Source organism: Hippopotamus amphibius, chromosome 1, assembly GCF_030028045.1.
Source record: "Hippopotamus amphibius kiboko isolate mHipAmp2 chromosome 1, mHipAmp2.hap2, whole genome shotgun sequence".
NCBI classification, from domain to species: Eukaryota; Metazoa; Chordata; class Mammalia; order Artiodactyla; family Hippopotamidae; genus Hippopotamus; species Hippopotamus amphibius.
The window spans coordinates 36,571,094-36,598,822 of record NC_080186.1 but is presented as its reverse complement, the minus strand read 5'-3'; the positions used below and the strand labels follow the sequence as shown (position 1 = coordinate 36,598,822).

General features: G+C 52.9%; 4 protein-coding genes and 4 non-coding genes across 10 annotated transcripts; 2 read left to right on the top strand and 6 right to left on the bottom strand.

Moving 5' to 3' along the window:
- The first annotated feature begins 753 nt into the window (after positions 1-753).
- Positions 754-2,237, top strand: DYNLT4 (dynein light chain Tctex-type 4). Its single transcript, XM_057708786.1, has 3 exons — positions 754-921; positions 1,327-1,398; positions 1,510-2,237. Exon 3 carries the CDS (start codon positions 1,514-1,516, stop codon positions 2,171-2,173), a length of 660 nt encoding a protein of 219 aa, XP_057564769.1. The 5' UTR covers positions 754-921; positions 1,327-1,398; positions 1,510-1,513; the 3' UTR covers positions 2,174-2,237.
- Positions 2,185-7,161, bottom strand: PLK3 (polo like kinase 3). Of its 3 annotated transcripts, XM_057708764.1 has the most exons (15): positions 6,830-7,157; positions 6,563-6,670; positions 6,352-6,468; positions 6,084-6,213; positions 5,915-6,002; positions 5,008-5,103; positions 4,722-4,920; positions 4,487-4,610; positions 4,192-4,283; positions 3,857-3,950; positions 3,637-3,720; positions 3,388-3,550; positions 3,101-3,230; positions 2,809-2,922; positions 2,185-2,701 (listed from the first exon to the last, which is right to left on the bottom strand). In XM_057708764.1, the coding sequence occupies exons 1-15, from the start codon at positions 7,037-7,039 to the stop codon at positions 2,510-2,512; spliced, it is 1,941 nt and encodes a 646-aa protein (XP_057564747.1). In that variant the 5' UTR covers positions 7,040-7,157; the 3' UTR covers positions 2,185-2,509. The 3 variants fall into 3 exon arrangements, with proteins under 3 accessions (XP_057564747.1, XP_057564738.1, XP_057564756.1); XM_057708755.1 differs by having other exon boundaries at positions 5,915-6,213; positions 6,830-7,158; XM_057708773.1 differs by having other exon boundaries at positions 2,563-2,721; positions 5,915-6,213; positions 6,830-7,161.
- Positions 7,162-16,772: 9,611 nt separating this feature from the next.
- On the top strand, positions 16,773-20,125 carry BEST4 (bestrophin 4). The gene is made up of 9 exons (XM_057708733.1): positions 16,773-16,924; positions 17,018-17,112; positions 17,679-17,912; positions 18,092-18,246; positions 18,656-18,733; positions 19,024-19,209; positions 19,311-19,391; positions 19,505-19,659; positions 19,818-20,125. The coding sequence occupies exons 1-9, from the start codon at positions 16,773-16,775 to the stop codon at positions 20,089-20,091; spliced, it is 1,410 nt and encodes a 469-aa protein (XP_057564716.1). The 3' UTR covers positions 20,092-20,125.
- Positions 20,126-23,419: 3,294 nt separating this feature from the next.
- RPS8 (ribosomal protein S8) lies at positions 23,420-26,074 on the bottom strand. Its single transcript, XM_057708744.1, has 6 exons — positions 25,976-26,074; positions 25,477-25,583; positions 24,911-25,010; positions 24,357-24,532; positions 23,994-24,123; positions 23,420-23,580 (listed from the first exon to the last, which is right to left on the bottom strand). Exons 1-6 carry the CDS (start codon positions 25,977-25,979, stop codon positions 23,471-23,473), a joined length of 627 nt encoding a protein of 208 aa, XP_057564727.1. The 5' UTR covers positions 25,980-26,074; the 3' UTR covers positions 23,420-23,470.
- On the bottom strand, positions 23,698-23,766 carry LOC130843080 (small nucleolar RNA SNORD38). Its single transcript, XR_009050702.1, has one exon. It is a non-coding gene; the product is annotated as a small nucleolar RNA SNORD38 (small nucleolar RNA).
- On the bottom strand, positions 24,226-24,295 carry LOC130843096 (small nucleolar RNA SNORD38). The gene has a single exon (XR_009050706.1). It is a non-coding gene; the product is annotated as a small nucleolar RNA SNORD38 (small nucleolar RNA).
- On the bottom strand, positions 25,090-25,193 carry LOC130843106 (small nucleolar RNA SNORD46). Its single transcript, XR_009050717.1, has one exon. It is a non-coding gene; the product is annotated as a small nucleolar RNA SNORD46 (small nucleolar RNA).
- On the bottom strand, positions 25,667-25,746 carry LOC130843022 (small nucleolar RNA SNORD55/SNORD39). The gene has a single exon (XR_009050690.1). It is a non-coding gene; the product is annotated as a small nucleolar RNA SNORD55/SNORD39 (small nucleolar RNA).
- Positions 26,075-27,729: the final 1,655 nt, after the last annotated feature.

Here is a 27,729-nt window from a genome sequence, read left to right as displayed (position 1 = left end):
GGCCCAGGCCTGGCCTATTTGGGAGGTGGCAGTCCTGTCCCTCCCAGAGGGGGGGGTCAGGTGAGGAGGTGTCAACTCTGACAGAGGCACAATGGTCTCTGGCATCCCTGAAATGCAGCTGCAGCGTGGGGGCGGGGTTGGCAATCTGTGCAGTAAAGCACACGAGAGGTGTGGACAGCTGGGGACAGGCCCCAGGGCACACAGGTCAGCAGGGTTCACTGAGTGGAGTCACCACTGCTACATCAGGTCTGGGTCCCGATGGTTCTCCCTTCCCCCCTCCCTGAGCCCTGAACCGAGGAAGTCATTCAAGCCCCACCCTAGCTCCGCACAAGGAACGGAAATGTTTGTCCTAGTTGAGGCTGATGGGGAGATGATAGGCCATGACGTGCTCCTTCCTGTAGGCCCAGATTCTAATTCCTGAGCAGCCACCCCCGCAGTCTCAAGGTTTCCCCATATCCCAGGCCCTCTGCGACTTGTTCACAAGTGGAGAGCCAGTCTTCACAAGGGGAGAAATGGACAGCAGCTCAGGAGCCCGGGGGTAGGGGGACACTCTTCTGACCAGAGCCCCTCTCTACATCTGCCCCTTCAGTCATACTTGTGTGCCCTTGGGCTCTCAGCCCCTGTTGATCCCTCTTCCCTGATGACTCAGCTACCCAGTGCTCAGCACGTGCTCATAATAGTAACACTCCCGGGTTAAGCCAGAGCCAGGACTGGAGAGAGGGAACCAGGAAGAGAAGAGTGCTGGCCCAGCAACCGATGGCAACTCCACAACACAGGCAAGGAGCTCTTACCCTTCCACCTGCCAGTCAGGCCAGCCGGGCAAGGGCTGTTAGGAGAGAGCTTGGAAGCCAAACACTGCAGGTGACTCAGGTGCCTGAGAAGTTTCAGAAGAGCGCAGCCATCCCAGAACTGACTCTGGAGGTAGGGCCAAAAGCCAAAAGCAGAGGGTGGAAGGACCACCCTGAGTCGCCTGGCCCCAGCCTCAGCCCCTTGTGGGGATTTCTGTGCCAGTCATTCTAAGAGCAGGTAGGGGTGGAGGATGGCTGTATTCAAGATTCAGGGGCTAGAAGGATCTATGGGGGTTGAAGGAGTTGGGGCTGTCCCTCCCTCTGTTTAAGGGGTGGAGGCACCATTGTCTAGGCTGAGGCAGAGGGCAGAGTCATCTCCCCCTTTTCCCGCTGGTGAAGTCAGGTGGAAGAGAGAAAAGGAGGTGTACTTCGAGCTCACTTAGTTGACCTCCACAGTGCCCAAGGAAAGTGGAGCTCAAGGAGCAGGGATAACATGACAGTCTGAGCAACATCTCTCCCCTTATTGTGTCCCTAACAGCCCTTAACCCTCTAAGCAGCTACGAATCCACGCATCCCCGGGCTATTTGATTCACCTGTCCCCCGAAAACAGGTAAGAAGGGATCAAGGGGGTAAAAACTCTCTCATCACTAAGAGACTGGATAGCGTACAAAGACAGCCAGTGAGGGCCATCCCATCCAAGTGTGGGTCTTCCGGCTGGCAGGTCCATGGCTGGCAGGCCTGTGCCCCCCGGACGCCAGGAGGAGGAGGCTTCCAAAGACCACGGGCTGAAACTATCACCAGCGCGGCCTCCAGGCCGCCTGCCCAGCATCGATGAGACCCGACCAGCTGGCCCGGGCCCGGCCTCCCGCGGCGGCTCCGTGCTAGGTCCGGCCTTGTCCTTTTCACGCCGGAACTCGCTGGCCGGGCCAGGCGCGGGTCCTGGGGGGCGGCGCCCATCCCTGGGCCCCATGCCGCCTCTCGGCTCGCGGGTCAGCTTCTCGGGCTTGCTCCCGGCGCCCGCCCGCCGGCCGGCGCCCTCGTACCGCACGGAGCCGGCGCCGGGGGAGCGCTGGGAGGCCGCGCGCGCCCAGCAGGCGCTGGAGGCGGCGTTGGCGGCGGGGGTACGCGACGCCCGCTACTCAGGCGCCGAGGCCGGGCGGCTGGCGCGGGAGGTGTGCGAGCTGGTGCGCGTGCGCCTGCGCGAACTCAGCCCGCCGCGCTACAAGCTGGTGTGCAACGTAGTGCTGGGGCCGCGCGCCGGCCAGGGCGTGCGCGTGGCCAGCCGCGCGCTCTGGGACGCGGCGCGCGACGGGCTGGTGTCGGCCGCCGTCACCAACGCCTCGCTCTTCGTCGTGGCCACGGTCCACGGGCTCTACTGCGAGTGAGGACGCCCCCGAGTTTTGCAAAAACGGTTTATTATACCAGGAGGAGGCCCTCCCTGGGGCTCGCATCCCAATAAATAAATGTGTCAATAAATAAAAGTGGTCCATAAATAACGCCCCCTAGCGGGGGGCTAAGGCTCAGGCTTTTCTTGGAGAAGGGGTAGGAGGCCGCCTCCAACCCTAGTAAAGCTGGTCCCTGATTCCCTGGGGGCTTCGGTCCAGAGCCCCCAGTGAGGCACCGCAGGAACAGGGAGGGCCACAAGGCAAGGGTCAGAGCCTTAACAGGCACAGGCCGCGGGCTTGAGGGCTTGGGTGGTGGCCGGCCCTGCCGGTTGGGGCCTAGACTGGGCAGCGGTCCCGGAGCAGGCGCAGCGCATAGCGGAGCCGCTGCCTCAGATCTGGGGAGCAGCCCAGCTGCTGAAGGTGGGAAGCGAGGTAAGTACAAGCACTGCGATTGCGGGCCACGAAAGTCACAAGGAGGGGCTCCCAGCCACTGAGGATCAGCTTGGTGTGGTCTCCATAGAAGTTCACCTGTGCACAGGAGGGTGACACTGATCAGGGCCTAGGGCCCAGATCGTTTCCTCCCCAGCACCCTGGACCTCCCAGACCTTACCCCCAACTCCAGCAGGAGCTCTTACCTGGATAGTGCCATCGCTAAAGAGCATGAGTAGGGCCTGATCAGTCTTGACCCACTGCAGCAGGAGTGGAGGGACAGGCACCTCCACCTCTTCCACACTGGGCAGATCTCCACCCTGGGAGCAGGGGCAGGTCACTTGTCTGACATGAGTCAGCCCTCTCTCCATTCATGTCTCCCTTAGAGGTTCCGCTTCTAGCTTCAACACCCACCCCCCTGCCCACTCGCCCCCAAGGGGGAATAGAAAGGGATCAGGAGGTGTTAGTCCTCAGTGTGCCCCACCCCAGTCCACAAACCTTCATGAGGCGCTGCTCCATGTAGGAGGCGAAATACCTCAGGACACCCAGCTGGGGCTGCAGGGCCCGAGGCACAGCACCCACAGAGAAGGAGAAGTGCTTGGTGCTGGTGGGGTTGTAGTGCACAGTCCTAGAAGGGAGGAGACAGATACAGAAGTCAGAGGGAGCCCTGTACCCACGCCCCTCCCCTGAGACACTGCAGGCCCCGGAGCCTAGGAGCTCACGCCGAGGTACAGCCCTGCTGAGTACAGTGGCCTGGATGTAAGGTACCCCATTACACCACTTACTTTCTGTTGGCTGATAAGGCCATGTGTGTGCCATTGTTGAAGAGCACAGCCACACGGCGGCTGGACAGTTGATACCCAAAGCCAAACTTGTTGGAGTAGTCAACCCACTTGCTGACCCACACCAGAGGCTCGGGCTGTGCCAGGGGAGCTGGGTTCTGTTCAGCTGTCATGGCAGAGGAAGGAATGAGGACCTGTTCCTGGCCTCCCAAAGAACTCCCACCATTCACATGTACCAGAGCCCAGCCTCACCTGGGGGCATGAAGGCCAGGCAGTTTCTCAGAGCACAGAGGGCTGACTCCACCACTGTGGCCACAGTCAGACCTTCTTCAAACCCTGAAGGGAACAAGGCACTGAGAATTAGGCAATAGTCCACCAAGTCCTAGGCAGTGACTCTCCACCCACTCCTTCCCTCTGGGCCTGGTCTCAGTCCCAGCACCCTCTCGCACCCTTCACCCTCCTGGTGGCTCACCGTCTCCACTGCTTGCCAGGGTCCCACGGGGTGAACTGTCTTCAGGTGCTGTCTCCACCAGGCTGATGGGGGCTGGACCTGAAGCTGCTGGAGCCTGGAGGGTTGGATAGGGAAAGGGAGTGAGACAGGCCCCGAAATCCAAATCCTTGAGTGTCCATGGCCCAGCCCTGCCCTGGCACCCGGGGCACCCCAGGTCAGCCCTGCCTGGCTGATGAGACACAGCCAATTAGGCCACCACGAGGCTAGATGCTTCATCAGCCTCTTTCATCCCAGCCTTCCCGCAGCTGCTAGGGTGGGGGTGAGTCAGGGCACCACTGTCCACGTGAGCACCTCACCTCGGGCTTGGCATCCTGATGGCCAATGGACGTCCGAGTGAGGCCATTCACCAAACAGGAGACCTCGTCCCGCTCCTCAGTATGGTTCTTATCTGGGTGGGGGAAGATCGAACCCTCAGAATCCTGCCCAGCCCCCCTGCTTCCTGCAGGGATGATACAGTTAGGCAAACCCGAGTGCCTGTGTAACACATGCTCTCCTCAGGGGTCCCCAGGGACTCAGACTCACACCCCCACATGTATGTGACAAGCCCCCTGCCGCTCTATACCCTCAAAACCACTGCCATAGCAGACTCACTCTTCTTCTTCCTTCCAAAGAGGCTCTTGGTAACTTTGACAAACAGAATCCTAGCTGGGTTAAGGGGTGTCAGGTCTGGGACCGTCACACAGCTGTTGACAGGGAGCCGGTCAGGGGTATAGCCCTGAGGAGGGAAGGCAAGTGAGCAGAGAAGAGCAGCCCAGGGGTCCTGTCACCTGCCCTCATTCAATCCTCTGGGAATCCGCAGACTGGATGTGTCTGGGGGGCCACAAACCTTGGTAAAGAAGTCGTGGCGCAGGATCTGGTCAATTGAGGGGCGGTCTTGGGGTGAGGCTCGAAGGATGGTGGCCAGGAGCTGCCGGGCAGGCAGTGAGAGGCTGGCAGGCAGTGTATAGTGAACCTGTTTGATGCAGCGGTATGTCTCCTTCAGGTCAACTGTCTCAAAAGGGGGGCTCCCACATAGCAGCGTGTACCTGTGGGGCAGAGAAAAGGGGGTCAGGAGTCAAGTGGAACGTATGCCCCCCGAGCACCCCCTGTGTGCACATGACCCTGGGACTCACATGACACAGCCCAGGGACCACACATCTGCCTCAGGGCCGTGGCCCTGTCTCTGCAGAACTTCTGGGGCCACATAGTTGGGGGTGCCACAGATGGTCCTGAAAGGGGGTAGGGAAGAGGAGAGGGCGAGGTTTAGAAGCAGCCTGGCTGGTCCCTCATCCCTGCCCCCACTGTGAGTCCAGACAAAGCAGCTGCCTGTCACCAAAGGCCAGAGAACTCCTGCTTGTTCTGAGACAATGGATGCCAGGGATGGCAGCTGAGTCCCTGCCCACCCGCCTGGCCCAGCTGCTCAGCTGCTCTGCAGGACAGGGGGAGGCCCTGACCCCCCAACCCAGCCCCCTCCTCCAGGGTCAACAGAGGGTCCATCACTGATCCCTTCCTCCTTCCCCCACTCCCGTCTGTCAGACACCCATACAGGTTATCACCTCTTGGGGTCTGTGCCACACACACCAACACCAGCTGTCACGCCCCCCATAAACACTTAACTGCCACACATGCTATCTGTTTTACACACCCAGTCTTCCCAGCCATAGCAGGGTTCTCTTATACACACACACACAGGGTGTCATGTCCCACCATCCCTACATGCTCAGTCTGTCTCACACACACACTGCTTATGTTACCGTCCACATTCACACGCAGGATCAGTCATACACCTCCGAGAATCCTTACACCCCATCTGTCTCAGGAACTAAGACACACGTAGGACCCGCAGCCTCTCCACTATTCCCAGCAACCCAGGCTGCCATCGCCACCTTCACTCACACACACGCAGAGCCCATCATCCTTTCCCATCTATCACACAGACACATCAGACAGTCAGCATGCCTCCCACATACATACTCAGTATCTGTCACTCACGTCATCTGTGTCACACAGACTGTGGCCACCCCCTCCTCAAACACTCACTTCTTCCTATGCTCCGGGGGCTCCAACCGGGTTGCCAGCCCAAAATCCCCCATCTTCAGATCCATGTTCTCGGTGATAAAAAAATTTCCTGGACGCGGGTAGAGAAATGTGTCAGATGCCTTTTTCTCTGCCTCCCCAACCCCCCATTCTGTTGGCCCAGGAGTCTCACCCAGCTTGAGGTCCCGGTGCAAGATGCCGCGCTGGTGCAAGTACTTGAGTCCGGAAAGGATCTGCCGAAGGTAGTAACGCACCTCTGGCTCCAACAGGGTGTGCCGGGCCTTCCAGATGTGGGCCAGGGACTGCAGAGAGCCACTGCCTCAACCCCTGGTCCACCCTCGCTGACCCTCCCTCTACCTGTGCTCGCTGAGAAAGAGCAGGGCTCAAACTTTGGGTCTTAAGGTCCCTATTCCCTCCCCCACCTCATCACCATCCCTCACCTTTCGGCTGCAGAGCTCCAGGAAAATGTATATGTTGTCAGCATCCTCAAAGTGGTGTGAGAAACGCACAATGTGGCGGTGCTGCAGGCCGCGATGCAGTTCAATCTCGTTTAGGATCTGCAATGGGAGCGCGGGGCTGTCATCCGTCAAGGGCTCCCATGCCACTGTCCCCACCCCACCCGTCGTCTGTTGGGCCTGGGCCCCGGCTCACCTTCTCGCGCTGATGCGGCTTGGTGATGCGGCTCTGCGAGATGACTTTGACCGCGTAGGCACTGCCGGTCTCTGTGTCAGTGGCCTCGTAGCAGCGCGCGAAGCCCCCCTATGACGAGGGGGCATCAGGCAGGGCGCTCCAGGGGAGCTCCAGGCCAGGCCGTCTGAGGTTCCCGCGCCGAGGCCAAACGGCCCTGCCCCACCCCGCGCAGGCAAAGAGGCCGGCAGGGCCCCCCTCTGCCCTCGCTGGCACCGCCCCGCAGCTCACCTTGCCCAACAGGCGGCCTTTGAAGTAGGTGCGGCCGCTGCGCGGGTCCGTGATGAGGCGCCCGGGGTCCGGGGCCGGTGGCCCCGACAACACCTCCGGCTCCGGTCCGGGCATGGGACTCCCAGGCGGTCCGGGCCCGGCGGGGGGCGCCGGCGGGGCGGCCGCACGCGGGAAGGGGCGCGGGGACAGGAAGCCGGCCGCGGGCTCCATGAGGGCGGCGCGGCGCAGCGCGGGCCGGGGTACTTCTGGGTTCCGCCAGGCCCAGACCGCGCGTGGTGCTCCCTGGATTTGTTACGCGGCGGTCGCGCCCGAGGGAGCCCAGCGTTTTTATCAATGAACGCCTGCCCACTCCCAGGCGTCTTGTCATTAAGAGCCCGCCCCCTTCCTGGAGGCCAGTCACCGAGAAGCCACGCCCTTCCTCAGGCCTTACGTCATCAAGAGGCTCCTCCAAAAAAAAAAAAAAAAAAAGCTCCTCCCCCCACCCATGCACCCCGACGCCCAGCCTCCTTTTCCCGCCCTAAAGACGCAGCCTTACAACTCGTCACCATGCGGGTGGTCATCTGGATGTAGGAGCCCGACGTGTCCCCGCCCCGCCCCCTCGCCCTAGTGACGGAGTCCTTCTAATGGGGGTTATCTTTTCCCCCATCCTAGAGGGCTCATGCTGAAGTCTGAGGGGGCCAGAGCATCTGGGGAGTCTCCCCAACAACTAGACGGACCAGCGTCCCAGCCTGGAGGACAGAGGCAGGGGCGGCGCTCGCTTCTGCCTGAGCTCATCACCAACACTCCCCTTTAATTGCGCGGGAATTTGCGCGCACTTGGCACTCGCCACGCCCTCGGCCCGAGCCCCTAGGCCCAGGCCAGTGCTGCCCCCTTTAGGGCCTGAGGGGAATTGCACGCTCCCAGCTGGGCTTGCCGGGCATGGGGAGCGCAGAGGCCGGGGCTCCTATGCTGAGTTTGGGGGTCAAACAGCCTGGCATTCAAGGCTTTTGTCATGAGCCAGGCCACATCTTCTGCTACCCACATCCACACGTTTGAGGGGCAGCTCTCAGGTTCTGTAGGGGTGCCTATTCGCTTTCCCTGAAAACATCCACTGCCCTGAGTCAAGCAGCCAGAGGCCAGAAAGTGAGGAATGGGACTTGTATTTTCTCAAATCTAGCGATGGACAGTTGGGCAGGTGGTCCCTGAACCATCTGAACCCCTAAACTTCTGGTGCATGCCCACCCTTCCCAGGGCCAGAGACAGAGAGAGGTGAGGCCTTTTTAAAAAAATTAATTTTATTGAAGTATAGTTGATTTACAGTGTGTTAATTTCCACTGTACAGCAAAGTGATTCAGTCATATGTATATATTAATTCTTTTTCATATTCTTTTCCATTATGGTTTATCACAGGATATTGAATATAGCTCTCTGTGCTATATAGTAGGACCTTATTGTTTATCCATTCTATATATAATGGTTTGCCTCTGCTAATCCCAAACTCCCAATCCATCCCTCCCCCACGCCCTCTCCTCCTTGGCAACCACAAATCTGTTTTCTATGTCTGTGAGTCTATTTCTGTTTCATAGAGAAGTTTATTTGTGTCATATTTTAGATTCCACATATAAGTGATATCATATGGTATTTGTCTTTCTCTTTCTGATTTACTTCACTTGGGTTGATAATCTCTAGGTTTATCCATGTTGCTGCAAATGGCATTATTTCATTCTTTTTTTATTCCACTGTAGTATTCCACTGTATATATGTACCCTGTCTTCTTTTTCCATTCATCTGTCAATGGACATTTGGGTTGTTTCCATATCTTGGCTATTATAAATAGTGCTGCAATGAACATTGGGGTTCATATGTCTTTTCGAATTACAGTTTTCTCCAGATATATGCCCAAGAGTGGAATTGTAGGATCATACAGCAACTCTATTTTAGTTTTTTGAGGAACCTCCATACTGTTTTCCATAGTTGCTGCACCAATTTACATTCCCACCAACAGTGCAGGACGGTTCCCTTTTCTCCGCAGCCTCTCCAACATTTATTTGTAGACTTTTAAATGATGGCCATTCTGACCCGTGTGAGGTTGTAGAGAGGTGGGATCTTAACCCCTCTGAATCCCAGGATCACAGGCTTTTTCCTGGCCTTGTCCTTTTGCCTCTCTGTGCTCACTCTGTACCATTCAGTCAATTATTAACCTATTTAGTCCTCAAAGATCTGAGAGCACCTGGTAAGTGCCAAGCACTGAGTGTATAAGATTGGTTAAGGTTGCAGCCCTCCTTTAGTTGACATTCTGCTTGATGGAAACAGACAATAGGCAAGTATATAAACAAGGTAATTGCAGGCTGTGAAAAGTGCTGTGAAGGAAGTAAACAAAAGAGCAACCAAAGAGCTTACTTTAGAAAGAGTAGCCAGGAAACACAGCAAATATTTATTGAGTACCCAGTTCCTGTCTCCCAGATATCTCTGAAATCTATGCACTTCACTCCATCTTCCCTGTGCACCCTAATCCAGGTCACAGTCTCTCAGGTTGGGATTATTGCTACAGCACCTTGCTGGTCTCCCTGCCTTTAGTTTCATTTCTATTTCATTATCCTACCATATGGCCACCCCACCCAGTCCCTCATCAGGCCCACAAGAGCCTGCTTCTCTAACCTTGTTCTCCATGCCCCCTGAATGGAGAGCCAAACCAGCCTGAGATGTGGAGACATACTAGTAGCTCAGAGGAGTGAGTGGGAGAGGAGGGTGGGGGTGGGCAGGAATGCCTTAAGTGCCATACTCAGGAGTTTGGTCTTTATTCCACAGGTTAGCAATTTTCCGGGGTGGTGGGGGGTAAATGAAGATGGTAGAGGTGAGGCCAGAAAAAGGCAAATCTACAGGGGAAACGGGGCTGAGGCATGTATAATATGATAAGGCATATTTGATATTGCAATTTTATAGTTGGAAAATAAAGCAAAATGTTGTATGAGTTTTCTAGGGTTGTCATAACAAAATACTACAGCCTAGGTGGCTTAAACAATAGAAATTTATTTTCTCACACTTCTGGAGGCTTGAAGGTCAAGATAAAGGTATTGACAAGGCTGATTTCCTCTGAGGACTCTCTCTTGGTTTGTAGATGGTGGCAATCTTCCTCTGACGTCACATGATCTTTTTGGAGAGCCGCTGCCCCCACCCCCACCCCAGGGCCAGGCAGCATGTGGGATCTTAGTTCACCTTTTCTTGCTTAACTCACACATCACCTCCTCAGAGAGGTCTCCCCAACCACACTACCTAAAGTTGGATTCCCTCATCAAATTAACCCATACAGGACTCTTCAACAAAGAGATTAATAACAACAATACAAAAAGCAAGTTTATTAACACGTAGAGCTTATGTATACATGGGAGATATCCAGGGAAAAATGGGTAACTCTCCCATGTGACTTAGAATTGAGGCTTAGGGCTTCCCTGGTAGCACACTGGTTAAGAATCTGCCTGCCAATGCAGGGGTCACTGGTTGGAGCCCTGGTCCGGGAAGATCCCACATGCAGTGGAGCAACTAAGCCTGTGCGCCACAACTACTGAGCCTGCACTCTAGAGCCCGTGAGCCACAACTAATGAGCCCATGTGCTGCAACTACTGAGGTCCGTGTGCCTAGAGCCCATGCTCCGCAACAAGAGAAGCCATCACAATAAGCCCGCACACTGCAAGGAAGAGTAGCCCCCGCTCACCGCAACTAGAGACAGCTCGTGTGCAGCAACGAAGACCCAACACAGCCAAAAATAAAAGTAAAACAAACAAATAAATAAATATTTTTTTAAATGTTAAAAAAAAAAAGGAATTGAGGCTTAAATACCATCTGAGTAGAGAAAGGGGGAGGGGAATGTAGGCCTCTTAGGGGAGAGTAAATAATTTCTAGGAAAGATGAATGGGAGATGTTAGTTTATGACAAAATTGGTCTGGTTGTGATACAGAATTCTAATTTCCTCTCCTGTGATATGAGATGAAACTCCCAGGAAGGGGATTTATGACCACTGAGTTCCTTTTGGGGGCTTTGTCTTTAGGCAAATAAGGGGAGTTCAGAGAAAGCCTCTCCCTGCATTTGCTGTTTCTCAAGTGCCTACAGCTCAAAATAATCAATATGCCAAAGTGGCATATTTTGGGGTGGCATATTCTGTTACCCATCACTGTCTCCTCCCCTTGGGAGGTTAACAAGGTTCTTGAACCCTCCTCCAGGAGCCAGGGCATCAGGAGGACACCCTCCTGCATGCTGTTCTGCCTCCTCCCTCAGTGTAACATATGCTGCCATTTATGGATCTTATGCACCCACCACATGCCAGGCATGGGGCTAGCATTTATCTTCTGGACTGCTCACAAAACCTTATGATGTGGATGTGATTATTATCCCCATTTCACAGATGAGGAAACCGAGGCTCATGGGGCTGAGCCTCTTGCCCAAGGTCATATGCAGCTACCAAGGGGCAGAGTCAAGATCTGAACGCAAGATGGCTCCACTATTCACCATCGTCTAACTTTTTTTTTTCTTTCAATTTTTTTAGGCTGCATGGTATGTGGGATCTTAGCTCCCTGATCAGGGTTTGAACCCCTACAGTGGAAGCATGGAGTTCTAACCACTGGACTGCCAAGGAATTCCCCCGCCTGACTTTTCTGGGAGTCATAGTTCTCTGATCTTGCATCTGTCCTCCTGCACTACTCCATGTCTCCCTGTCCCTCTTACCAGTGCCCTTTCTCCTCCCCACAAGACTCTCACAACCTCTGCCCAAGCTGAGGTTCTTCTGAGCTCTCTGGGTCTCCATCCCCCAGAGGATGCTCTCAGGTGCACTGCTCTAAGTTGAGCACATATCCCACACTACTTGCCCCTTGACAACTCAGAATCACAATCTCTTGACAGAATCAGGTCACAGAGATCAAGGGGGTCTGTCTGTCTGTCTGTCTGTCTTTCTTTCTTTCTTTTTTTTTGCTTAGTTTTAAAGGTTTATTATAATGTATTGATATGTAATAGCCACACAAAAACTTTCCATGGTTCCCCCACACACACTCTTTTTCTGTTCTTCAGATCTTTATTGGAGTGTAATTGCTTTACACTGTTATGCCACTTTCCACTATATAACAAAGTGAATCAACTGAATTTATACATATATCCCCATATCCCCTCCCTCTTGAGCCTCCCTCCTACCCTCCCTATCTCACCCCTCTAGGTCATCACTAATCATCAACTTGATCCAAGGGAGTATTTCAAGAATGAAAGATGCCAAGTAAGGTTAGGACTCAGGAAGGGCCTACTGGATTCAGCAATGAGGAGGTCTCAGGTGTCCTTGGTGGCAGCAGAGGTGGAAGTATTGAGTAACCAAACAGTTCATTCAGGTTTTTCTGTAAGCTGTTACTGAAAAACCTGAATGAAATTTTTGGCCAACCCAATATAAGAGCTGGACTGAAAAGAAGAGAGATGCTAATAGCTATGGTAGCATTTCATGCTTACCAAGCACTTTATAAATATTAATTCATTTAATGGTCACAACAACTCTGTAAGATAGATATTGTCATTTGGTTTCCCCATGGGGAAATTAAGGACAGAGAGGTGAAACATTTTGCTCAAGGTCAAGGTCACAAAGGTACTTCACTGTAAAGTCCGGATTTAAAATATCTGGACAGCCAGGACTTCCCTGGTGGTCCAGTGGTAAAGAATCCGCCTTCCAATGCAGGGGATGCGGGTTCGATCCCTGGTTAGGGAACTAAGACTCTACATGCCACAGGGCAATTGAGCTCGTGTGCCTCAACTAGAGAGCCTGTGTGCTGCAAATTAGAGCCCATGCGCTCTGGAACCCAGGCCCCACAACTACAGAGCCCTCACGCCCTGGAGCCCACAGACCACAACTAGAGAGAAGACTGCATGCCGCAACAAAGAACCCGCCAAGCACCACAACAAAAGATCCCACATACCTCAATGAAGGTGCCTCAAGGGAGATCCCAAGTGCCACAACTAGGACCCAATGCAGCCAAAAATAAATTAATTAAAAAAAAAAATCTGGGCAGTCTGTCTCCAGACGCCCTGTTGTAAACTGCCAAGTCATATATCCAGATCACGGCAGTGAGGACGGGAGGGGTGGGGCACTGGTGGTTAGGACTGGAAGAGAGGGAGAGGCAAGAGCTAGAGGAGGATAAAGAAGGGTGGAGAAAATGATTTACAGGTGGAGTGGTTCCCTCTCCTGGACCATAAACCAAAGGGACCTGACAGCACCTGGGAAGGGAGATAAAGTGACTCAGGAAGGAGGGGCTGGGTGGGGCCCAGCGCCTGCTCCCTCCTGGGGCAAGGCTTCAGGTTCTATACTTTTACCCACGGCTCTGTGGGAAATTTACAGCCCAGTGATCCAGAGAGTTGGTAACAGGCAGATATGAGAGGGCCTCGGATGGGGATGGGGACTGAGGACTGAAATGCAGCCCGCCGGGTTGCCCTCAGGAAGCACTGTCAGAGAGAAGCCCCCAGGACCTCAGGGCCCCCAGTCCCAGGGCCTGGCTTCCCAGGTACCAGAGACTCTTTAAATGGTAGGCAGCCCAGAATGCTCTAGGAAAGCCACAGGTCAGAGCTTGGGAAGGGGCTGCACGGCCATGATGGCTGAGGCCCCAGAAGTGGTACCTTGCCCTTCCCAGGTCAGATCCTGGGTCTTCCAGACCTCCAGACACACACACAGAGTTCTGTTCTTCCCACATATGGACATCTCACCTGGGCCTCGGAAGGAAAACGTAACTCGTCAGGCCATGAGTTGGCTTCCAGACCTTGTTCATCCAGGGAGTGTCTTACAAAAAGTGGAGAGGGAGACAAGATGTCTTTCAGGTTAAAAGATACATGCACCCCAATGTTCATAGCAGCACTATTTACAATAGCCAAGACATGGAAGCAACCCAAGTGTCCATCGACAGAGGAATGGATAAAGAAGATGTGATATATACATACACTGGAATATTATTCAGCCATAAAAAAAGAACGAAATAATGCCATCTGCAGCAACATGGATGGACCTAGAGATTGTTATGCTGAGTGAAGTAAGTCAGACAGAGAAAGACAAATGTATGATATTGCTTATATGTGGAATCTAAAAAACATGGTACAAATGAACTTATTTACAAAACAGAAACAGAGTCACAGATGTAGAAAACAAACTTATGGTTACCAGGGGGGAGAAGGGGGAGGGATAAATTGGGAGATTGGGATTGATATATACACATTACTATATATAAAGTAGATAACTAATAAGGATGTACTGTATAGCACAGGGAACTCTACTCAACACTCTGCAATGACCTATATGGGAAAAGAACCTTAAAAAGAGTGGACATATGTATATGTATAACTGATTCACTTTGCTGTACAACAGAAACTAACAAAATATTGTAAGTCAACTATACTCCAATAAAAATTTAAAAAATAGTTTCCCCGCTTGCCCTGGCTGGGTTATGCACCCGTTGGACCAAAGAAGAAAGCACTGTGTGGAGTGATACTAACATGCTTGGAGGGAAATGGGAACATACGCAATAATGATGAGTAATATCATATTTAAAGTTTCAGGAATAAAAAGTACAAAAGAAGACTGGTTAAAATGTGTGACTGAGGAGAAAAGGATGCCGGAAGTCAACCAGATGTAGATGATAGTGTTTTGGCTAATTCAAGACTCTCCAAGAGAAGCTTCAGCGCAGATGGATTTGAGACACTACAAAACCCAGTAAAAGATTCAAAAGCAATGTTTTAAACCTAACAAAAAGATGTACACGGAGAAGAGAAGCAGAAGTCTTGGTAGCAGTCCCTTAGAATATTTTTGAGACTTTAATTCTTCTGATGATTCTGTAATTGCCACAAGAAAATTTCTGTCACTACCTGTTCAAAATATTTTTCTGGAAATACGCAGACTGCCATGATAAAATTTCTCAATGGTTACCATTTACGTTAGGCATATCACTGAAATTATTTAAATTGGCTTGAGAACCTTATTTGGGGGGAGCAGACATAAGGAGTAGATGGTATTTGTCAGGGAATCCATAAGTATTGAATTCTGACATTATTGAACTGTTTGCCATGATTTTAAAAGGAATTATTACACAAATCTTTGTTTTGAAATGCTAGCTATCCATCCTAATGGAGACCTATTCCTTACTTAAGGACTTTTTATTTCCTCTGAGACTGCAGTTTTGTTTCTAAAACTTACTAGCAAAACTTATTTTTCAGAAATGCTCACTGTGAATGTCAAAGTATATTCTTAAGTATTTTGTACCAAGTCGTCAACTTTTTGTCGGAAGTCTTGTTTTATACTTGTTAAACTGAAGAACATTTCTGGATAATGTTTAAACATTACTTTTCATACTTGAAATAAACATTTATTTCTTAAAAAGTAAAAAAATAGAACAAAATGAAATAAAATGTAGAGAAAAGAAGAAAAGCCTGCATGGGTTCAAGTCCTCCCCAGCCTGCCTGAGATGAATCATATGTCATCCTGTCCTCAGGGGTCTCATGGGCTGGAGGGCGGATCTCTTTGTAGAAGATTATAAGCCAGTATGATTAACTTATGTGAGAGAGGACCTCAAAGGGGCAGTGAAAAGGAGCGAGGCCACAGGCTGGTGACGGCAGGCAGTAGTGGGGGCATCTCAGAGGCCCTATATCCAAATTAAAAGCCAGGACCTGGCACTGTTTGGCTTGTGGACAGGCAGCCCAGGCATCAGGGGAAAGGTCTCTGACTCTCAATCTCTGCAGGACTGCCTGGTTTGGGGATGCAACAGTGGACCAGTAGGTGGAAACCAAAGGGAAAAAAAAGACTTGCTTTTTCATGGTAACAGCTGCCCAGGATAGATGCCTGCATACTCCAGGTGCCAGGCATTGTTTCTCTGAATATTCCCAAGAACCCTGTGAAGAAGGAGTTATTGATCCTGTTTTGTAGAGCAGGAAACGGAGGTTCAGAGAGATTAGGTATCTTGGACAAGGTTACAAAGAGCTCAAATTCAAACCCACGTTTGTCCAACTCTCAAGCTTGTGCTCCTCACCACGTCTCAATGGTTCCTCTCTTCAGAAAACACTTGCAGTGAGAACCTGCTCACAGTGTGGGGGAAGGAGTGTCCCAGGACAGGTCAGAGGTTTGATGTAGTGGTGCTTTGGCACAGTGCCTGTTACTTAGTTCTCTGCAGTCAGCAGCTGTTACAACACTTTATCAGGCATCTGTCTTCTCACCTGAAGCGTGGGACGGTAATTCCCATCACCCTGGCTTCAAGGACATGGTGTGAGCTGTGGGGTCAATGAGGATGGCATTTATGATACTCAAAGGCCAGCCCAGCCCTGAAGGCATAGGGAGACACATCCAGTTCCCAATACCAGGGGAAGCTGGGTGACAGCCTCAATCCATCAATGATAACCTCAGTCCAGCCAAACTTTACGGGCTCAGGAGGTACTTAAGCGTTGTGCGGTGAAGCCTAGCCCAGTTCCCCTTCCTCAGCACAGGCTGCTGTCCAGAGCAGGTAGGTAGGTGTGGGGCAGGGGTGCGAGTGCCCTGGGCCTCAAGAGACCAGCTATCAGCTTCAAGGGCGAGACCCCAAGGTACGTGGGTCTGGGATAGTGTTGGATCTCCTGTCCTCCGCAGCTCAGGACCCGGTTCCTCCTAGCCCTGCAAGGGGAAGAGGAGCTTGGGGAAACCTCATGCATGAGCGGGTGTAGATCTCAGCTTCCCCTTGCCCCACCTCACCCTGGTTTGACTCCTGCACCACTGAGTCCTAGGGGGGTGGGGGTGTGCTCTGTCTGCTTGGCAGCTTCCTCCCCCTTGTCTACCAACCCAGGGTGAAGGCTGGGGTGACGGGGGACCACAGTGAAGGAAAGTGGTCTGGGGATCTAAGCTGGGTGATGAGAAGGCAAGCTAAGGAGAAAGTTTGCTGGGGGAGAAAGCTCTGGGGGCAGCTCTTGTGACCTTCTGCCCCAGGCCGCCAGCACCATGACGGTTTCATACACCCTCAAAGTGGCAGAGGCCCGCTTCGGAGGCTTCTCTGGCCTGCTTCTCCGCTGGAGGGGAAGCATCTACAAGCTCCTCTACAAGGAGTTCCTCCTCTTCATCGCCCTCTACGCTCTGCTCAGCATCACCTACAGGTGCGCGGGGGAGGGCAGGGTCTCAGGGCTGGCCTGCGGGGAGGCTAGGCTGCCTGTCTCCCTCTAACCCAGGTCTCGCCTGACCTTCCCTAGGCTGCTGCTGACCCAGGAGCAGAGGCATGTCTATGCTCAGGTGGCGCGATACTGCAACCGCTCTGCGGACCTCATCCCCTTGTCCTTCGTGCTGGGTAAGTTCAAGGACCAGGGCTTCCCCCTTGTAGTCTCCTAACCATCCTTCCTGAGCTTTGGGTTGGGTTGCTAGCTCAGAGGGTCAGAATTACCCCAGCGAAACAACCTGCAGGGCAACCAGAGCAGACTCAGCAGGCTCGGGAGCTGCGTGCTGGGTCCAGGATTTCCAGAGGACTAGGCCCTGCCTATCATGTGCTGGACCTCACTCCAAAAAGCCACCTGCTGTTCTCACAACCCTCTGGGTACTGGAGGGGAACTGGAGAGAGGTGACACCTCCCTCCCACCCTCAGGTGAAGCAGGGCTCAGAGTTAACCACTGCCTGGACTTGAACCATCACTTCTCTTCTGCCTGAGGAGGTTTGCACTCTTCTTCCTCCCTGTCTGGTTTGGCACATCAGGGTGGGACCAGAGGAAGAGGCTGTCCCCCTGACAGCGAGGCAGGGTGCTGGAGCCAATGTGTCCTTCCCCCTGGCCTGGACCAGGCGCTCTGGCTGGGGGCAGGACATGCTGACTCCCAAGTCCTCCATCTTGCCTTCCCGTCCCCCTCTACACATGGCGGCGACCAGGTTTCTACGTGACCTTGGTGGTGAACCGCTGGTGGGCCCAGTACACAAGTATCCCGCTGCCGGACCAGCTGATGTGCGTCATCTCGGCCAGCGTGCACGGCGTGGACCAGCGCGGCCGTCTTCTGCGCCGCACACTCATCCGCTACGCCAACCTGGCGTCAGTGCTGGTACTGCGCTCAGTCAGCACCCGTGTGCTCAAGCGCTTCCCCACCATGGAGCACGTGGTGGACGCAGGTGCGCAGCCCACAGCCGGACGTAGGTGCAGCGCTGGGGGAGCCCGGGGGTGGGTGGGACTGGACCTGCCCCATGAGCCTCATGGGAGAGGAGGTTTGACCACTAGGGGGGAGCTCCAGGGCCCCGAGGCGGTGCGTCCTGGGGCTGAGGATGTCTTTACACCTAATTCATCCCTGCAGGTTTCATGTCCCAGGAGGAGAGGAAAAAGTTTGAGAGCCTGAAATCTGACTTCAATAAGTACTGGGTCCCCTGCGTCTGGTTCACCAACCTGGCGGCCCAGGCCCGGAGGGATGGGCGAATCCGTGATGACATTGCTCTCTGCCTGCTCCTGGAGGTAAGTCAGCCTAGGACCAGGCCCATCTGTTCCCCTGCCCCGAGTTTTGCAAACTGGAATAATAATTTTAGTGCTTAACACTTTCGTGGTGCCTATTATGCACCGCACACTGTTGCAAGTGTGAGGAAGTGAGGAAACTGGGGCACAGAGTGAAAAAGAAAGTTGACTAAGTTACACAGCTAGTCAGTGGAGCTGGGAATCATCCTCAGACCTCTGGCTCCAGGGTCTGTCCTTGAAGTTACTTTGCTAAACTGCTTTCCATCACAGTCACCCCAGCCTGACAACACCTCTGAAAGCAGAATGATGCCTCTAGACCTGGCCCAGGCCTGAAGTGTGCTGGTCTCCCCTGTCCCTTCCCCATTCTTCCTTCCTCACCTCTGCTGATTTCCTCTTCCTGTTGTTCCACCAGGAGCTGAACAAGTACCGGGCCAAGTGCAGCATGTTGTTCCACTATGACTGGATCAGCATCCCCCTCGTCTATACCCAAGTAACTGCCTCTCACCACCCCAGTCCCAGTGCCTACTGTATGTCCTGTGCTGTGTGTGACACAGAATTAGAGATGGTACCTGCCCTGGGGCAGTTTGGTCCAGTGAGACACTTAACAGCCACAGGCTCATCCTCAAAGCATCCCTAGACCCCCACTAAGAGGATCCCCTCGCATCTGGTGCTGCCACACCTTGCTACATGTTTTAATTACTTGCTAGATCTGCCACTCACCCTTGGGGCAGAGGTGGCATTTCTCCCTGCCCCACTCAGCCTGGCTTTCCCCTTCTCCAGGTGGTGACCATAGCGGTATACTCCTTCTTTGCCCTCTCCCTGGTTGGCCGCCAGTTCGTGGAGCCAAAGGCAGGGGGTACCAAACCTCAGGAGCCTCTGGAGCCAGGGCCTGCCCTGGGGGACCTGGACATGTACGTGCCTCTCACCACTCTGCTGCAGTTCTTCTTCTATGCTGGCTGGCTCAAGGTGGGCACTTCAGGTGGCTGAAACATGGTCCCATGGCCCACCCCAACTTTGGGGTTAGAAGATAGGGCTCTGAGCCCAGAAAACACTCTTACCACCTGCAGGTGGCAGAACAGATCATCAATCCCTTTGGTGAGGATGATGACGACTTTGAAACCAACCAGCTTATAGACCGCAACTTGCAGGTGATTAGGGGTCTGGGGGCATCTCGCTGGCCGTAGGGCTCTCCCTCCCTGCCAGATCTCAGCCCGGGTATGTGGAGGAGATGGGGATCCTTGTGACCCGCTGCCCGCCCCAGGTGTCCCTGCTCTCCGTGGATGACATGTACCAGAACCTGCCTCCTGCGGAGAAGGACGCATACTGGGATGAGGACTCGGCGCTGCCGCCCTACACTGTGGCCACTGTGGCCGAGTCCATGCGGCCTTCCTTCCTGGGCTCCACCTTCAACCTGCGGTGAGTGGCCCACGCCGGCCGAGGCAGGGCCTGAGTCAGCACGCAGGCCCCAGTTCCCCGCCCACCATCGGGGCGCCCGGCTCTGGGAACCCGGTCCACCGGCTGCCAGAGGCTCACTCACGCCGCCCCCCCCCCCCCCGCCCCCCGCCCGCCTGCAGCATGAGCGACGACCCTGAGCAGAACCTGCAGGTGGAGGCGTCCCCCGGGCCGGCCCGGCCGGTGACCGCTGCGCAGACCCCGCTGCTCGGCCGCTTCCTGGGCGTAGGAGCGCCCTCGCCTGCCATCAGCCTCCGGAACTTCGGCCGCGTGCGAGGAGCCCCCCGGACCCCTCATCTGCTGCGCTTCCGGACCGAGGAGGGCGGCGACCTCGAGGCCGCAGGCCGCATCGAGGAGGAGGCGTCGGGGTCAGGGGACGAGGCGCAGGAGCCCTGAGCAAAGGCAGCGGGGCCGGGCCGTCCGGCTGCCTCCCCTAGGCCCGCTTCAGCCCACTTTCCGGGCCCTCCGGAACTGCGAGAGCGGCACTTCCACGTGCCCTGAGCCGGAGCACTTAGGGACGGCCCTTGCGACGGCAGAAGAGCCTGAACTAGGGTTGGGAATGCGTCCACTTTGGCTTGGGGGAGGTGAAGCTAGGACAGAGGGCTAGAGCCCAGGCGCGCGGTTAAGCGGGGTTAGGCCAGTTCTTAAGCTTGAGGGAGCATCCGTATCATTGAAGGGCTGGTTAAAGTTTGGGGTACCGCTCCCAGCATTTGATATCTTAAATCTGGGATGGAGGTCAAGAATTTGCTATTCTAATGAGTTCCCAGGGGATGCTGCTGCCGCCGCCGCCGCCCCAGGGATCACAATTTGAGTCATATATAAAAAGATGTTTAGGATACACCTTATTCTGATAAGGTCACTCTGAAGAGGGGTCAAAGTGTGTGCTGGGGTACTTCTGCTTCATCTGTCATGTTCAATTTTTTGTTTACAATGGGAATATATTCATTTATTACTTGTGCAATTAAAATTGCTTAAGACTGAATTGGCATGCTCTGCAGTGGGCTGAAGATGAGGGTTTGAGAGTCTGCCCTGGAACTGAGATGTGAAGGTAGTCATACACCACCCAGCCTAGATTTTCAGAATCTGAACCAAGCCCTTCTCTGCTCCCACCAACCAAAGAGGGGAAAAGGACAATTTAAGGGATGAAAGCTGCAGGTCCATCTCTGCGGCGCGACTGCAGCACTCAGCTGATGGCAGTAAGAGGAGGGGGCCTTGTGAGAAGCAGCCCCACAGAGCACTAGATCAGAGTTGCCGCTAAACTGAGTTTCTCCCATTCCTGCCTTCTAAGCTCAGCCTCCACTGAAGAAACTGGCCAATGTCAAAACTGAATGTTAAGGCCAAAGGAAGACAAATGCCAGAACTCAAAGGCAGGGAGGCATGAAGAGTGTAGGTAGAGGCTGAGAGGACATGCAGCCTCTGGCACTGTTGACTGACAGGATTATAGTGCTGGCTTCTACTTTCCTGCTGGGTGACAAGGGATAATGAGCTTTTCTCAGCCTTGGTCGACAAATCTATACTGTGGAGACAAAGCACCTGTGGTCACCATTCACTCAGAAGGCACTTGAAGTGTTCTGCTAGGTTTCCAGAGGTAACCTTGCTCCAGGGTGAGAATGGTTGCCCGTGAGGGCAGTGGAGATGGGACAGCAGATGAATCGAGGGCTCTTTAGAAAAAGAACCCACTGGTCCTATGGACTGACTAGAGGGTGAAGGAGGGGAGCAATGAACATCAGCGCCTTATAGAGCGCAAATTAGACAAGGAAGGCCAAGTGTTGCTCCACCATGCCCCACACAGCTCTCAGCAAACTTCCAGCTAACATTCCGGTGGTGGGGGAAGATCACTGGGTGGGAAGACGGAGGCCAGGTCTCCCCAGGGCCAATGGTAAGGTTTTAGAGGACTGGACTCACTTTTTGTCCTTAAGCTTTTGTACTAGAAAAGGGGGTTCACCTTTCCCAAATGCCTATTCACAGAAGTCTGCAATTTAGCCTGACTGGTGAACCAATTAGATTTTGTACTTCTTTAGCTCTTTAGACATGTGCTTTCCAACAACTTTAAATTGGATAAAATCTTTTTTCTTTGCAATTCATTAACTTAAACACACATTTGAGTGCCTGGTATATTGCCATGTGCCTTTCCAGGTACTAGAGATGCAGCAGGAAACATATTTCTGTTCTCCTGGAGATAGGTTCTAACAGCGGGCAAAAGAAGACGATAAAATGAGCAAGATTTATGCCAGATTAAGGAATAAGGAGCAAAGGATATGGCATGGAGGGGGGGAGTGCAATTTAAAATCCTATGATCAAGGAAGAACTCACCAGACTAACAGGACAAAGACCTGGAAGGAGTAAGCAATGTGAGTGTATGATGGAAAGTATTCCCAACAAAGGGGACAGTAAGCGAACATATGTTCAGCAAGGCCAGGATGGCAGTCACTATAGAAGGGATCAGGTTTCATGGAGTCCCACAGCATCTGATAGGAATTGTGAGATGGGATGCCATGTAAAAAAAATCTTATCTTGCGAATTCCCTGGTGGCACAGTGATTGAGAATCCGCCTGCCAATGCAGGGGACACGGGTTCATTCCCTGGTCTGGGAAGATTCCACATGCCATGGAGCAACTAAACCCACGTGCCCAGAGCCTGTGCCCTGCAACAAGAGGAGCCACTGCAATGAGAAGCCCCTGCTTGCCACAACTAGGGAAAGCCTGTGCGCAGCAACGAAGACAAAACGCAGCCAATGAATTGATCAATAAAAAGAAAAGGAATTAAAGCCAAAGAAGCCTCAACTTGTTTTTAAAAAAATCTTACCTTTTAAAATGATCACTGATAGCTGGGATTGTGTTGGGGACACCAGAAGAGCAAGTAGGATGCAGAGAAGTGATAACAGTAGAGGCGGCGTTAAAGGTTGATGCAATAAGATTGGGTGACATTAGATATGGCAGTTATGACCCAAGGATCCCCTAAGATATAAGCAGTCATATGAAGACCACTATTTGATGCAAACTAATAACTGAGAAACTGTCTGAGAAGGGCAAGCTGAGGAACGTGATCAGTTTTGAACATTTTGACCTTTGAGGGTCTGATTATGATATCCAAATGCAGGTGTCAATTAGGTCTGAGTTAGTTAGAAAGATGGAGCATACACCACATTTAAAAGTTGACGACAACAATGTAGTCAAATTGAAGACAAAAAAAAAAAGACCCGATCCTTAGAGATTCAGCAGCCATCAATGGCAATCTTACATACTTTTGAGTAATTAGAGGGGAAAGGATCAGGGTTCAAGAGAAAATTAACTTCAGAAAGACATCCAAAAGCTGACAAGATAGAGATTATGTAGGTGTGTATAATTTGCTCAACAATGCAGAAATTTGGAACACAATTTCAAGGTTTCTAGACCATTCATGAACCTGAAACAAACCCCTAAAACCAAGATCTGCACACAGCGTTTCTAACACAACCTCACAGAGGCAGCACGGTTTCAGGTTCCAATCAATAGCCCAGTATTGTTGGGGGCCTCATGCTGGGATACCTCCCTCATACAGTCTCTGCTCAGCCTGCACACCACATCCCTGTTGCCACTGAAACCCAGCCTTAGGGGTGAGGAATGTTCCTCCTGCTACAGAAAGGCACAGCCCACATATTGGGCCTAGCCTTCAGGCAGAGGGAGTTGGGGCACTCTACAGTGTGCCAAAAAAATCAATATTCTCAGAACACAAACACAGGGCGTAGAACAATAAACACCTTTATTACATGAGCTAAGACAGGAGGGAAGAGGACTTATTTGCCTTTCCGGGCCTTGATTTTCCTCAGATAGAACTCCAGCTCCTTTCCCTCTAGCACATAGCCATCTGCTCGGCCACACTGGCCTGGTCTTGAAGCGATGCATGCTGCAAGAGAGTATGTGGTCCTCAGCAAAATGACACTGTGGCCCTACCCACACCTATGTATCCCCTTAAGTGTTCATGTTGGTCCAGATATCCTGGGGACAGGCATGAAGCCCACTGTCTCCTCAGATATACTTCATCGTCACTTAAAGTCAGTAGCAGAACTGGACAAAGTTTTCATCACTGAGACAACCCCCTCAGCCTGGACACAGACTTCTCAGAGTACTCCTGAAACTCAGCAGCAGAGACCAAGCTCAGGCCTATGGGCTCCTGCCCACTATTTTCCATTTCAGCTTCAAACTAACAGGATGATCAAATATTCTCATTTGTGCTTGTGTGTTGTTATCAAACTCTAGCCTACAGAGGGCACACTGTATCTTGGGACCCTCATCCCCCAAATGCAAAAGCCATCTCACCAAGAAGCTTGCCCTGCTGGAACTGCTCTTCTAGAAGACTGCTGATTTTGGCATTCTTCTTCCTTTCATCATATTTCTTCTGAATTTTCTTTGATCGTTTTTTGTTTAAAATCTCTTCCTCCTCAGGAGTCTGTATAAAGGAAACAGATGGGTTACTGGGGGCTCCCCAAACCCTAGCTCAGGGAAGGAATGTTATAGCCTTGAACTCTGCATATCCGATGCCCCTGCCACCTTCCTCAGCACCAAAGGCTTTCATCTCTCTCCCTTCAGTAGCAGAACTGGACAGAGTTTTCATCACAAGAAGGCTGGAATCAGGCTGGCCTCCCCCCACCCCTACAGGAAGTTGGCTCCCCAAACACGCACCAGCTTGGCCCCCTTCTTGCGGCCCAGGGGCAGTGCATAGTGGGACTCGTACCACTGTCGGTACGGTGTGCTGTCAATGAGCACGATGCAGTTCTTCACCAGGGTCTTGGTACGGACCAGTTCGTTGTTGGATGCATTGTAGACAACATCAATGATCCTTGTCTTGCGTGTGCAACCTGCTCAGAGGAGAAATTCAGAACCAAGTCATGTAAACCTGAGGCCAAGTGTCCCCACCCCCACCCTAGCAGGGCCTAAGGGAACTCTAAGCCTTTACAGAGCCATAGGGCATCAGCTCATCTTCTACAAACCCATCTTTCCTGAGGTGGCTGGCACCCACACACACACAGTCTCTAGATTCAGCCCCAATCCCTGAGGCTACAGGAGTTAAAAGGCAGGATAGAATGGAGAGAACTCTCCACAACCTCAAGGTCTTTCAACAGAAGAAACTTCAGTATCATGATCCAGGCCACGGATTTTCTGCTAAAAGCACTTACTGAAGCTTAGAAAAGGTTTAGGTGCTGAGTTCCCACCCACGCCTGCAGGGCCTCACTCACACTCTGAGCCCCAGGAGAAGTTCCCAACGTCCAGCCTCAAGGCCCGGTACTTCTTGTTGCCTCCCCGCACACGGACTGTGTGTATGCGGCGGGGGCCAATCTAGAAAACACAAGGAGACAGGAACTAGGTTATCAAGGACAAGCTGGAGAGAGGAAAGGGAACCTGGACTGGACGGAGGTAACAGTCAGTGTAACTATGACAAGTCCTACCATTGGCAAGTGGCACACAGGTGACCAAGACGGCCACAACCACGCCTAAGGATACTTTTTCATCACTCTAGTTACCTCCAAGAGGAAAAGCCTGATTTCAAACACGGGAAATTTTAAGTCTCCGTGAAACACTTCACTGAGGAGCCCACTCTCTCCAGGCGCCCTGCAACTACTGCTAGGACACAGTAGCTGTCTCCATGCAATGTCTTAGCATTTACTCAACACGCGAAGGCGAGGAGGCTGCCTAGTTCCTACAGATCACAGCACCCCACACAGATTCAACCGCCCCCTCCCCGCAGAGACGGACCGCGGAGAGCAGGGGGACGACCTCCCGGGCGATGGGACCCCGCACGCACCTTGGTGTTGGCGGCGGGGCGTCCCAGCTCATACTTCCGCTTCTTGTGGTAGGGCTTTCTTTTGCCCCCGGTCTTGCGGCGCTTGTGCCAGTTGTCCCGAGAGATTCCTACGTGTGAAAGCGGGAGGCGGGAGCCTAAGCCAGGGAGCCCGAGGCCGGGCCCCGCCAGCCCAACGCCCCGCGCCGGCGGCCGCACGCTCAGCTCTCCAAGGTTGGCTCCCCCACAGCGCAGTCGGGAGGTCACAGCATTTCCAAGGTGTCATCATGCACGTGCGGCCCGGCCCGACCCCTGCCCGGCCCGACCCCGGCAGCCATGATGGTGCCGCTCGCGGCCCCGAGCCCTGCGGTCCCCGGGGCGGCTCCGGCCCGATCATCACTCTCCTCGAGGCGGTTCGATGCCCGGGTCCCGGGCGCCCGCGCTCCAGGATGGGCTGCGAGGCTGGATGGCGCCGGATTGAGTTCGTCCCCCAACCCAAGCCCCAGTGCAGAACGCCACTCACCCATCGCTCGGCGCTGGCTGGAAAGAGAAAACGCAGAGCGTCACGGCCCGGTTTGTAAAACGTAGCCCCGCCTCTCTACGTATCTTCCGGGCGCCGCGCAGAGCGGCCTGGGGACGGGGAGCGGCGTAGCTTACGTATCTGCCGGGGCGCCGAGGCCTCGGGGCTAGGAGGGTCCGGCGGGCGCCGCAGTCCGGGTGAGGGCTGGGCGGGGGCTCCGCGGAGTCAGGCGGGTTGCGCGCCTCCGGGGGAGGTTGAGAGCCCTGGGGCACAATCCGGGCGGGGGTTGCCTGGCTTTATTTACGTTTTGAAAAGACCCGTTTTAGAAGCTACTGTTGTAATCTTGGGTGAGAGCTGTGGGTGCGGATGCATTGGAGAAGGGAGGGAGGCAGTAGAGGTGGAAACGAGAGAGGGACGTGGGTTTTGTTTTGAAGGGTTTGGTTTAGGGGGACGGAGGTGTGTCAAGGATTCCAAATTCCGCACGTGACCAGTTGAATGAATATTGGTGCCACTTAATGGGAAGGGGTAGGCTGAGGTAGGAGCTGGTCTGGACGTATTCATTTTGAGCGCTTGGTGACTCCTGCACGTGGGAATGATAGGCAGATGGATGGTCATGTCTGGTGCGTACAGAAGCGATCTGGACAGAAGATGTTACTTTGGGAATCTTTGGCGTATAAATGGTAACCAAAGCTACCAGAATGAACAGAACCTAGGGAGAGCGCATAAAGCAAACTTTTCTTGTAAAGGGTAAGTGAATACTTTAGCCTTTGTGGGCTGTAGGGTCACAACCACTCATTTTTGCTGCTGTGGTGTGAACGCAGCCATACACAATAGTAGATGAATGGCTGCATCTCAATAACACTTTATGGATACTAGCATTCACCTGTCATGAAACAGGCTTTGATTTTTTTTTTCCTAACATTTCAATCAGAAAAACCATTCTTAGTTCACAGGTCCCATCAGTATACAGAAGTGTGCCAACCCCTAACACAAAGAATACAAGAGGGCCTAGGACCATGGCTTGAGGAATGGCAACATTTAAGGCCAGGTAGAGAAAAGGAGCTGGAGGGAGCAATTAGAGTGGCTAGAGGAAAGCCAGCCCAGAGTGATGTCATTGTCGAATGCTACTCTGACAACTAGTTAAAAGGAGGACTAAAAAGTGGTTATTGGATCATTGAGTGGCATTGGCAAGAGCAGTTTCTGGACAGTGGAGTGGGCAAAAATTTGAAACAGGATGGGAAGTTAAAAAAAATATGATACAGTATATGTAGATAGTTCTTTTGAGAAGTATGACTGTGAAGAGGAGCAGATAGACTGGTGGCTGGAGAGAAACTCAAGTAGAGGGCAGTTTTTCAAAAGAATAAACTGCCTAATAAATAGGCCATTTTGCACTTGGCTCCAGATCCTATCCCATCCCATGCTGAAAGGATTCTCCCAGCATTATTTCTTATGTATCTTCAAACTTCCATTGCTTCCCTGCATGTTCAGAATAAAATCTAAATTCCTTACGGCCTGGGCGACCCAGGAATATTGGACCCCTGCTGATCTCTTTGATTTATCAACTTGAATTCTTATCTCCTACCTCTCCCCCTCCCTCACCTGCAGGCACTCTGATCCTGCTGTTCCTGCTTTAATGTTCTAACAGAAAGAAAAAAAAGAAAGAAAGAAAAAAGAAAACACTCTTCTCCTAGGTCTTAGTATGGCTTCCTCCCTTACCTCAAGTATCTACTCAAAATCTCTCACCCCGCCACCCCCTG

Excerpts from the sequence above, each read along its gene's own strand:
- DYNLT4 (XM_057708786.1), top strand. The coding sequence starts at position 1,514 with ATGGCTGGCAGGCCTGTGCCCCCCGGACGCCAGGAGGAGGAGGCTTCC.
- PLK3 (XM_057708755.1), bottom strand. The coding sequence starts at position 7,039 with ATGGAGCCCGCGGCCGGCTTCCTGTCCCCGCGCCCCTTCCCGCGTGCG. Across the intron at positions 6,214-6,351 it reads TGGAGCTCTGCAGCCGAAAG|TCCCTGGCCCACATCTGGAA; the intron begins GTGAGGGATGGT and ends GGCTCTCTGCAG. Across the intron at positions 3,231-3,387 it reads GCCTTATCAGCCAACAGAAA|GACTGTGCACTACAACCCCA; the intron begins GTAAGTGGTGTA and ends CCTCCCTTCTAG.
- BEST4 (XM_057708733.1), top strand. The coding sequence starts at position 16,773 with ATGACGGTTTCATACACCCTCAAAGTGGCAGAGGCCCGCTTCGGAGGC. Across the intron at positions 17,913-18,091 it reads GGAGCACGTGGTGGACGCAG|GTTTCATGTCCCAGGAGGAG; the intron begins GTGCGCAGCCCA and ends TCATCCCTGCAG. Across the intron at positions 19,210-19,310 it reads TCTATGCTGGCTGGCTCAAG|GTGGCAGAACAGATCATCAA; the intron begins GTGGGCACTTCA and ends TACCACCTGCAG.
- RPS8 (XM_057708744.1), bottom strand. Across the intron at positions 24,124-24,356 it reads GCAAGAAGGGGGCCAAGCTG|ACTCCTGAGGAGGAAGAGAT; the intron begins GTGCGTGTTTGG and ends TCCTTTATACAG. Across the intron at positions 23,581-23,993 it reads CCAGCAGGGCAAGCTTCTTG|CATGCATCGCTTCAAGACCA; the intron begins GTGAGATGGCTT and ends ACTCTCTTGCAG.